Source organism: Xenopus tropicalis, chromosome 1 (genome assembly GCF_000004195.4).
Source record: "Xenopus tropicalis strain Nigerian chromosome 1, UCB_Xtro_10.0, whole genome shotgun sequence".
Classification (NCBI taxonomy): Eukaryota; Metazoa; Chordata; class Amphibia; order Anura; family Pipidae; genus Xenopus; species Xenopus tropicalis.
The window spans coordinates 15,812,258-15,823,981 of NC_030677.2; the positions used below are offsets into that span (position 1 = coordinate 15,812,258).

Consider the following 11,724-nt stretch of genomic DNA (forward strand, 5'->3'; position numbering starts at 1 on the left):
CAAGCTAAGTGTATAAACACTGTTCATTACTGGGTTCCTGGAGCAGCTACTCATTATAGAAGCCCTAATTATATTGAAATAATCAGGAGAGACAAGTATATGGCAGCTTAGAAATTCCCTTCAGATGAAGCCATTACTGGAGTCACCAAGCCTGTCTGTGTGATTGCACAATGGCCATAATACGAGCAGAAATAGTTTATTAGCCCCCCCAGCCCTCGGCTTCCACATCTGGCCCACTCAGTTGTGTTACATAGAATTCTGCAAGGAATAAAACCAACGCAGACCTTCATAAACCTCAATAATCCCAATGGTGTTCAACTCCCGCGCTATGGGCAAAGGTCTAAACCCAACAATGCGTGAAACCCCCTAAAATAACATTTCCAACAATACAAACGTACAGTGTTGGACTGGCCTACCAGGATACCAGGAAAACTTCCATTGGGCCCAGTCAGTGGGCTTCCTGCTCACCCAACCATTTGCCTTGTATGCCTATACCGTGGCCATTACCAATTCTATATGAGAACAAACTGAAGAAATGGAGGAAAGGATAGATAATATGTAAAAAGAAGTAATTAAGAGAAAGTGAATGAACAGAGAAGGGGAGAGTGGGCCTAAGGTCTAAGGGTTTTCTGGTGGGCCCTTGGCACCCCAGAACGACACTGCAAACATATACATTATATGTGTAAGACAAGACTAATGTACCATAATCACCTGAACCCCAATAACAGGAATATCCCAAATAGCAAACTAAATATGTGAAGCTCAATAGTCAGCTCATAAGCCAAATTATGACAAAGAGTGTTAAGACAGTAGAGCCAAACTGGCCCAGCGGGACACAGAGTAAAAATCCTGGTGGCCCCCAATTAGTGGTAAGTGGAGTAATTGGAGCTGGAGCAGAGCCGGGGAGCAGCGGTGGCTGGGTGGTGAGTCCTTGGGGTACCAGGGGGGTGGGTACCCCAGATGGTCAGTGAGACTGCAGCCCCATGGCTTTGCTTACAAAATGTGGATCTAATGACAATTACGAGGATCACTTTATACAATCAAGGTAGCAGAATCAGCCAATTGATACCTGCCGAATATAAGATCAGGCCTTGGATGGATGTAGCGCCAGCCTGGCCAAGGGACTACCTGCTGATTGGTTACCAGAACCGCTGAAAAAATGTATAACTTTAATGACATTATCCCCTAAGAATAATGAAAAAAAGGGGAATTTCACCTCTATGGTAACTAAAAGCCGAACCCATAGCAACTGCTAACTAACTGGTTGTCTTAAGGAACAGGAGCAGTGCAACTTGATACTGTGTCTAATGCAAAAGAAAGAAAGAGTTTATTAGTCTATTCTGATGTAGTACTAAGGAATATACCAAATATATATTTTATATATAAGAGGTAAACTGGCCATGGGGAAGAACATATACAGATTACTGAAAGGCTTTAGTCTCCATGAACACTTGGCTGCCTGCCCGATGGGTTGGCCGCTACCTGAGCACAATATTACCGGATACATGGGATCTATAGAACCTTCCTTGGTCCCCACACTCCTCTGCTCTCTGTATTTGTACAAGAATTCTCCCAGCATCCATCACATCTGCGTGTTTGGCTCGGGGAGGGGAGGCCAAACAATCAATTTGTTTGCAGATTATCTGCGACTCCGCACAACACGGAGCACATACATGCCAAACACTGGATTACTGCGTGGGCTGGAAAGCATAAAGGGGATTTGGGTGGAAAAATAAAAGACGCTCAGAGATCATGAATAGTAATCTGTTTGCAAACACTCATCGGAACGCTAATATAAGAGCAGAACGGGATACCGGCCCTTACCTTTGCCTAATTATTTGCTTTCCATTAAATGTCTAACATCGGCTATTGATCCCAGTAACTGCAGTAATGCCACTTGTTGGCCAGTGTGACGGCTTCACTGAGAATCATTTGTCTTGCAAACTCCCCTTACTGCCTTCATCAGACTCACAGTTGTGGGTGGGAAGACTATGGCAGGGTAAGATGGAGACAGTATGGCAAGATGGAGACAGTGGGGCAAGATGGAGACAGTAGGGCAAGATGGAGACAGTATGGCAAGATGGAGACAGTGGGGCAAGATGGAGACAGTAGGGCAAGATGGAGACAGTATGGCAAGATGGAGACAGTAGGGCAAGATGGAGACAGTAGGGCAAGATGGAGAGAGTAGGGCAAGATGGAGACAGTATGGCAAGATGGAGACAGTGGGGCAAGATGGAGACAGTAGGACAAGATGGAGACAGTAGGGCAAGATGGAGACAGTAGGGCAAGATGGAGAGAGTAGGGCAAGATGGAGACAGTATGGCAAGATGGAGACAGTGGGGCAAGATGGAGACAGTAGGGCAAGATGGAGACAATATGGCAAGAAGGAGACAGTAGGGCAAAACGGAAACAGTAGGACAAGACGGAGGCAGCAAGGCAAGTTGGAGACAGTAGGACAAGGCGGAGACAGCAGGACAAGATGGAGACAGTAAGGCAAGATGGAGACAGTAGGACAAGACAGAGACAGTAGGGCAAGATGGAGACAGTTGGACAAGACGGAGACAGTAGGGCAAGATGGAGACTCAGAGGGCTCAGATGTCTCGGCGCCGCGTGTAGGAATATTTCGGATCTAACTCCTTCCTGCAGAAATGAATCTGAAATTACACATAATTGGATTTTTTATGTTAAAAATAGCTGATGAAGGTGCAAATGGGAAGAGTTGTGTCGCTCAGGTAATTGGGATTAATATGTACAGATGATTAGCATCCGGGTTGGAGAATAGGGGGCCCCAATGCAGGGACTCCAGGGCGCCCCCAACTGCACCAATCAGGAAGAGAGAGCTGCAATGTGGAGAAGTGCAAGTAGGAGCAAAAACAGGGTGAATCCTATGGCCGAACCCCTAGTATTAATCTGATAACTGGGTGTATTCATTATTAAATGTTTGATTCCCTGTTGGACTTTATGTCCCTAAATACTGGGTTCCATGACACCTGGGGGCAGCTGCACAGATCAGGCAGCACGGGTCACTGATAGCAGCCTTAACCCTGTCAGTGCTGAGCCCCAGCAGTAACCCTGTCAGTGCTGAGCCCCAACAGTAACCCTGTAAGTGCTGAGCCCCAGCAGTAACCCTGTCAGTGCTGAGCCCCAACAGTAACCCTGTCAGTGCTGAGCCCCAGCAGTAACCCTGTCAGTGCTGAGCCCCAACAGTAACCCTGTAAGTATTGAGCCCCAGCAGTAACCCTGTCAGTGCTGAGCCCCAGCAGTAACCCTGTCAGTGCTGAGCCCCAGCAGTAACCCTGTCAGTGCTGAGCCCCAACAGTAACCCTGTCAGTGCTGAGCCCCAACAGTAACCCTGTCAGTGCTGAGCCCCAGCAGTAACCCTGTAAGTGTTGAGCCCCAACAGTAACCCTGTCAATGCTGAGCCCCAGCAGTAACCCTGTAAGTGCTGAGCCCCAGCAGTAACCCTGTAAGTGCTGAGCCCCAGCAGTAATCCTGTCAGTGCTGAGCCCCAGCAGTAACCCTGTAAGTGCTGAGCCCCAACAGTAACCCTGTAAGTGCTGAGCCCCAGCAGTAACCCTGTAAGTGCTGAGCCCCAGCAGTAACCCTGTAAGTGCTGAGCCCCAGCAGTAACCCTGTCAGTGCTGAGCCCCAACAGTAACCCTGTAAGTGCTGAGCCCCAGCAGTAACCCTGTCAGTGCTGAGCCCCAGCAGTAACCCTGTAAGTGCTGAGCCCCAACAGTAACCCTGTAAGTGCTGAGCCCCAGCAGTAACCCTGTAAGTGCTGAGCCCCAGCAGTAACCCTGTCAGTGCTGAGCCCCAACAGTAACCCTGTAAGTGCTGAGGCCCCAGCAGTAACCCTGTAAGTGCTGAGCCCCAACAGTAACCCTGTAAGTGCTGAGCCCCAACAGTAACCCTGTAAGTGCTGAGCCCCAACAGTAACCCTGTAAGTGCTGAGCCCCAGCAGTAACCCTGTAAGTGCTGAGCCCCAACAGTAACCCTGTAAGTGCTGAGCCCCAACAGTAACCCTGTAAGTGCTGAGCCCCAGCAGTAACCCTGTAAGTGCTGAGCCCCAGCAGTAACCCTGTAAGTGCTGAGCCCCAGCAGTAACCCTGTAAGTGCTGAGCCCCAGCAGTAACCCTGTAAGTGCTGAGCCCCAACAGTAACCCTGTAAGTGCTGAGCCCCAGCAGTAACCCTGTAAGTGCTGAGCCCCAGCAGTAACCCTGTAAGTGCTGAGCCCCAGCAGTAACCCTGTAAGTGCTGAGCCCCAACAGTAACCCTGTAAGTGCTGAGCCCCAGCAGTAACCCTGTAAGTGCTGAGCCCCAACAGTAACCCTGTAAGTGCTGAGCCCCAGCAGTAACCCTGTAAGTGCTGAGCCCCAGCAGTAACCCTGTAAGTGCTGAGCCCCAACAGTAACCCTGTAAGTGCTGAGCCCCAACAGTAACCCTGTAAGTGCTGAGCCCCAACAGTAACCCTGTAAGTGCTGAGCCCCAGCAGTAACCCTGTAAGTGCTGAGCCCCAGCAGTAACCCTGTAAGTGCTGAGCCCCAGCAGTAACCCTGTAAGTGCTGAGCCCCAACAGTAACCCTGTAAGTGCTGAGCCCCAACAGTAACCCTGTAAGTGCTGAGCCCAACAGTAACCCTGTAAGGCTGAGCCCCAGCAGTAACCCTGTAAGTGCTGAGCCCCAACAGTAACCCTGTAAGTGCTGAGCCCCAGCAGTAACCCTGTAAGTGCTGAGCCCCAGCAGTAACCCTGTAAGTGCTGAGCCCCAACAGTAACCCTGTAAGTGCTGAGCCCCAGCAGTAATCCCATTCTCCTTCCCTGCAGCATTAAGGGGCACTTACACTCTTAGGTGGAGAGGCTGTGCTTAATATAAAGGCAAGATGGTATGGGGGGGAACAGGCTACACCTGGGGGGAGTGGGTATAGCAAGGTAAGGGGGTGTTAGTGAAGAGGCTGTGCTTAATATAAAGGCAAGATGGTATGGGGGGAACAGGCTACACCTGGGGGGAGTGGGTATAGCAAGGTAAGGGGGTGTTAGTGAAGAGGCTGTGCTTAATATAAAGGCAAGATGGTATGGGGGGAACAGGCTACACCTGGGGGGAGTGGGTATAGCATGGTAAGGGGGTGTTAGTGAAGAGGCTGTGCTTAATATTAAGGTAAGATGGGGGGCAGTGGGTACAGTAACATGTGATGGTGTCAGGGCAAAAGGCTTTATATCTACATCCTCCAGCTATTGTTAATTCCAGCATCCAGCAGCAAATGGAGTCTGTCAGGGAATGCTGGGAGTTGTAGTTTGGTAATATAATGATGCTATTGTCACACATCCCACAACATTAGATTTGTCACTCTATGAATGCCTCACTGCTGGGCTCTGTAGAGCTGCCCCCCCTACACACACACACACTCACATACACACTCACATACACACTCACACATACAGACACATACACATACACACTCAGACACACACACTCACACATACACACTCAGACACACACACTCACACACACTCACACATACACACTCAGACACACACACTCACACATACACACTCAGACACACACTCAGGCACTGGTATCACTTGTTGGAATGCAGGGGAATTGTGTGAGAGGTCCCCCCCCCCATACAACTCATTAACCAGCGAGTGGACAGGAGCATCAGGGCTACATGCTACAGAACGACAACACAAATGATTATGACGTGGGATTAGCGTTGGCTGGAGATTTACGGAGAATTTTCATTAAAAGAATGGATTCTGCACAAGATACTGTGGGAATTAGTGCTGCCGGGGAGGAACTGTTGATCAGTGCAAGTGGGAGGCAGAGAGAGCTACTGTGTGTCTGTGTGTGTGTATTGTGTGTGTCTGTGTGTAAGTGTGTGTGTCTGTGTGTGTGTGTCTGTGTATTGTGTGTGTGTGTGTGTAACTGTGTGTGTCTGTGTGTGTGTGTGTGTGTGTCTGTAAGTGTGTGTGCCTGTGTGTAAGTGTGTGTGTGTGTCTGTGTGTGTGTGTCTGTGTGTGTGTATTGTGCATGGATTGCATGCTTGTGAGAGTACATGTGTGCAGCATATGTGTTTGTATGGTATCTCTCTATGTTGCACAGATGCCCTGACACACACACACATATACACACACACACAATCATTCTCCTCACCTATTGTTCCACTTCCATTGTGTATAACAGAGGTGTTTTAATGTGTGTACAGGGACCCCCCCCCCCCACACTTACCCAAACTGTGTAGCTTTATGTAATATAGCTGTGTGTCTGCTTGTCTGTATTGGGGAATGGGTGTGGGTCAGAGTGTATCAGTGTGAGTGTGTGTTTATTCCATTATGTGTGTTGCAATTTGGATAAAACCTATTAGCTGTATATGATAAAACCCCACTGTGATAATTAATTGTACCTTCCTACCCCCACAATTTGCCACAAAGAGCGCACAGACCCCCAGGCATGTAGGGGAGCAGTGTGTGATACAATGGGAGGGAAGCAATGGGGGCCCCGGAGTGAGAGCCATTAGTGGGGAGAGGCGGGGGGGGGGGGGGCAGTGCTGGAGCAGCCAGTGACACACACACATCACACCCCTTTCTGTTCCCTGGGGGGGCACCCAGCACCCACTGCCAGCGACTGAACTTCAGCACCAGAGCAGGTGGGACAGCGCTGCGAGCAACAGGCTGAGGAGTCCAACTCCAGCCCCTAGGGATTGCGCTGAATTCAGCACCACAGTCGCAGGACAGCGCCTATAGCAACAGGCACCACTGGGTCCCCACTACACTGTGTCCGAACTCAGAACCAGAATCGCAGGACAGAACCTATAGCAACAGGCACCACTGGGTCCCCACTACACTGTGTCCGAACACAGAACCAGAATCGCAGGACAGAATCTATAGCAACAGGCACCACTGGGTCCCCACTACACTGTGTCCGAACTCAGAACCAGAATCGCAGGACAGAACCTATAGCAACAGGCACAACTGGGTCCCCACAACACTGTGTCCGAACTCAGAACCAGAATCGCAGGACAGAACCTATAGCAACAGGCACAACTGGGTCCCCACAACACTGTGTCCGAACTCAGAACCAGAATCGCAGGACAGAACCTATAGCAACAGGCACAACTGGGTCCCCACAATACAGTGCCAAGTACTGCTGCCCGAATTCAGAACCAGAATCGCTGAACAGAACCTATAGCAACAGGCACAACTGGGTCCCCACAACACTGTGCCCGAATTCAGAATCGCAGGACAGAACCTATACCAATTGGCACAACTGGGTCCCCACAGCACTGAGCCAGGTACTGCTGCCCGAACTCAGAACCAGAATCGCTGGACCGATCCTATAACAACAGGTAGAACTGGGTCCCCACAGCACTGAGCCAGGTACTGCTGCCCGAACTCAGAACCAGAATCTCTGGACCGATCCTATAACAACAGGTAGAACTGGGTCCCCACAACACTGCGCCAGGTACTGCTGCCCGAACTCAGAACCAGAATCCCCAGACAGCGCCGAGAGCAACAGGCAGGAATCAGCCGCGACAATACGGTACCGGAGCAGCTGCCGGAATTTAGAACCAGTATAACTGGGCAGTACCGAGATCAATAGGCAGAACTGGGTCCACACAACACAGTAACTGGGAACAGCCGCCAGAATTCAAAAAACCAAATAATTGGGCAGCGCTTAGCGCAACAGGCAGGGAGCGCAGGTAACACCACTTGCGCCTCGGCGCACCCAATAAGAATGCTGAGCGCCTATGTAGAAGCCTCTTACTAGCTGCCTCTTTTTAGGGTGGTTCCATCCAGCTGTAAGGGGCATGCAACTCTTTAACCCTATCGCTTACCTCCGATACGGGGACTCTGAGAAGCAGAAGCAGAGCTTGAAGACAGCGCAGTCGCACAAGGTGCCCCATTCATTGCGCCTCTGAAGTTTCACTGTATATAACTAGCCACACGGCGCCTTCTGATTTCCCACTATCACCCGGGGTATTGACAGCTATTTTATTCCCGACCAGGCAGCGCAATGCCCAAAGTGTGAATTTACTTTCTGTCGGACAAAATCAGCCTCTTTTCAACCGGTCGCACCGGCGTTATCGTATCGCGCTATCGCAGTCCCGCAAATATGTCGGATTACTCACTGAGGACCATGAACAGCAGCGAAGCCATCGCTTTCTCCGGCGGATTACAATCCTCTGAGGTGGGGGCAGAGATCACCTTGGTTCTACCTTTAATCCTGTCCATTATTTGCCTGGTGGGGATGACTGGGAACTTACTGGTTATCGCCATCCTCTTCCACGATTTTCGGAAAGGGAAATGCTCGGTAGTTAATTGCCTGGTCATTAGTCTGTCTGCGACCGACCTACTGCTCATCCTCTTTTGCCTCCCAGTGCGCATTGTCACTTACGCCAAGCAGTCTTGGGTCTTTGGAAGTTTTATTTGCAAGTCCACAGAATGGTTTCTCCACTGCTGCTTAATAGCCAAAAGCTTCACCCTGGCTGCGATTGGACAAGCCAGGTACAAACACGTTATTACCCCACCCAAGTTCCTCAGCTTCAGCAGCAGACATGTGGTCTTGGTCATGTTCTTCACTTGGAGTTTATCCCTACTGTTGCCCCTTCCACATCTGATATTCACCCAACTACAGGTCAGGCAGGAAGGGCTGTTCTGCCTTTTTGATATCCCAGAATATGCCTCCAATTTCATGAATGTCTTCAGCAAACTGTACCCTCTGCTCGCCTATGTGCTTCCCATGGTCTTCTCCTTCTGCTGCTACATCAAAGCCCTCAGGAGAAGGGAGAGAAGGAACAGGATTCCCAGCCCCAGAGTCCTCAGTAGGAGAATCACTTCCATGTTAATGAGCGTCAACCTGGCCTTTGATGCAATGTGGCTCCCAGAATGGATAGTGTGGATGTGGGCAAGGCACAGCAGCTTTGGGACTCTTCACCCACCAACTGCATTGATGGTTCTAGCTCAGGTCATCCTGTTCCTCAACTGCACTTTAAACCCTGGAGTCTTTCTGGCTGTATCCGATGAATTCAGGGAAGGTTTGAAGAATATATGGATGGTGGTGAAATGTAAAACACACAACGAAGAGGGGCTCAGCAGAGCTGGGGAGAACGGATCAGATGTGGTCACCAGTACCATCCAATCCTTGCAAGACTTGCGGACAAACTCAGGACTGAGGTCCTCCCAAGAGTCCAAACTGAAAGAGGAGAAGGTCCTTCCAGACGTGGAGCACTTTTGGCAGGACCGGAGGAATACAACGGCCGGAGATGACAACGATCCCATGCCCTGGGAACACCAGGAGAAGCCTTAAAGCCACCAGGTCCATCAGTTCCAGCGCTGTGTAGAACTCTATCTCTTGAATTGTATGTGTTTCCAGTGTGGAGAATCTATCAGTGGGACTCTTGAAGTCTGTAGTGGCCAGTGACCAGTGTAGTGATGTTAATCTCTTGTGGAATAGACAACATGCTTAGCCCATGATGTTAAAGGGGAAGTGAACCTCTTAAATTAAAAAAGGCAGTTCACCATGAACTCGACTGTAGTTTTAATATAACTTGTGGTTCGTTTTCCTCTTATCCTAGGTTTGTCCCATGCAACTAGCCATTGGCATGAGCGATTAGACTGGCAGATAGATCTTAGAAAGAAAAAGGTCAATAAAAACTGAACTACAAAAATGTACATTTTTATGCCAACATGGCAACGGGCAAGGGAAATAGCAGTAAATAGTTTCATAATAAAAAAAAAAGCCAAACTACTATTATATAGAAACGTTAGGTTCATCCTTTAGTTGTTTTTGATTGAACCTATCCCCCCCCCCCGGGGCTGCAGAGTATCATGTGAAGGTTAAGTTTCCCTTAAAAAGCATCCAGAGTTTTTCTAGATACTCCAAGAGGCGTTTGGTGTTAGCAGGTTCTGTAGGAGCAAAGCAAGGCTTCTCCAGCTTGTGTCAATACAGTGTTTTGTTACTAATTGTACTAATTGTGCAGTAAATGACTTTATATCATCAAGGTGATGTGGCCTTTGGCATTTGAGCTTACAGGTGTTCATGTAATGTCCAGAAATATAGTAGTTTTACTAATACAGCAAGTGCTGTGTGTCTTATATTCATGCAATGCTACCCGGGCCCGGGGCAACGAGAGGCCCCAAAACATCCCCTGACATGTTCATGGGTAGTATATTTAAATCAGACCCTAATTTATAGATATGGGATCTCGTATCTGGAAACCCTCTATTCTGCAAAGCTCCGAATTACAGGTCCAAGTCCACCTCCCATAGAGGCCATTTTAATACAATAATTTAAAAATTACACACGATTTCCATTTACTCTGTAATAATAAAACAGTACCTGTACTTGATCCCAACTAAGATATAATTACCCCTTATTGGGGCAGAACAGCCCTATTGGGTTTATTTCATGGTTAAATGATTCCCTTTTCTCTGTAATAATAAAACAGTACCTGTACTTGATCCCAACTAAGATATAATTACCCCTTATTGGGGCAGAACAGCCCTATTGGGTTTATTTAATGGTTAAATGATTCCCTTTTCTCTGTAATAATAAAACAGTACCTGTACTTGATCCCAACTAAGATATAATTACCCCTTATTGGGGCAGAACAGCCCTATTGGGTTTATTTAATGGTTAAATGATTCCCTTTTCTCTGTAATAATAAAACAGTACCTGTACTTGATCCCAACTAAGATATAATTACCCCTTATTGGGGGCAGAACAGCCCTATTGGGTTTATTTAATGGTTAAATGATTCCCTTTTCTCTGTAATAATAAAACAGTACCTGTACTTGATCCCAACTAAGATATAATTACTCCTTATTGGGGCAGAACAGCCCTATTGGGTTTATTTCATGGTTAAATGATTCCCTTTTCTCTGTAATAATAAAACAGTACCTGTACTTGATCCCAACTAAGATATAATTAGTTCTTATTGGAGGCAAACAATCCTATTGGGTTCAGGGGGCTTATACTGCTTTCAGCAGAGTAACTTGGTTGCGTTGGGCCCCCCTCTTTTGAAAGTGTGCGGCGCAACCAGTCCCTCCTCCTTCGCCCCCCCCAGCCCTCCTGTGCCGCTATATTTAAGGTAGGATAGGGGCTAGGGACGGGGGACTAAGGTACAGCAGGCCCCAAGGTCCGGACCCCCGGCAGAGTCTGCTGTATATAAAGCAGGGGTCCCAACCTTTCTTACTCGGAAGCCACAGTCAAATATAAAAAGACTTGGGGAGCAACACAAGCACCATAAAAGTTCATGGAGGAGCCAAATAAGGGCTGTGATTGGCTATTAGGGGCCTCTATGCACCCTATCAGCTTACAGGGGCTTTATTTGGTAGGAAATCTTGTTTTTATTCAACCAAAACTTGCCCCCAAGTCAGGAATTCAAAAATAACTCCCTGGTTTGGGGGCACTGAGAGCAACACCCAAGGGGTTGGGGAGCAACATGTTGCCCTGAGCCACTGGTTGGGGATCACTGATACAAAGTTAAGCCACTGCCTGTTTCCCTAAGGAAGCACACAAGCAGGCTTTGAGTCCCAAGGTAAGTAGATGCATTTTAAACAGTTTGGGGGTGAATACAGTATAAAGAGGTAAGTATTTATAAATACAAATATACAGAGAAGGAATGTTCTGGGCACACAATAAGCTGTACCCTCATACTGTACTGTTTAAGGGAAACACTATGGCACCTCCTACCCATATGTATAAATACAAATATACAGAGAA

The 11,724-nt window shown here is 48.3% G+C and overlaps 1 protein-coding gene across 1 annotated transcript; it reads left to right on the plus strand.

Moving 5' to 3' along the window:
- Positions 1-8,112: 8,112 nt before the first annotated feature.
- LOC100489054 (probable G-protein coupled receptor 151) lies at positions 8,113-9,306 on the plus strand. Its single transcript, XM_012956013.2, has one exon. It carries the CDS (start codon positions 8,113-8,115, stop codon positions 9,304-9,306), a length of 1,194 nt encoding a protein of 397 aa, XP_012811467.2.
- Positions 9,307-11,724: the final 2,418 nt, after the last annotated feature.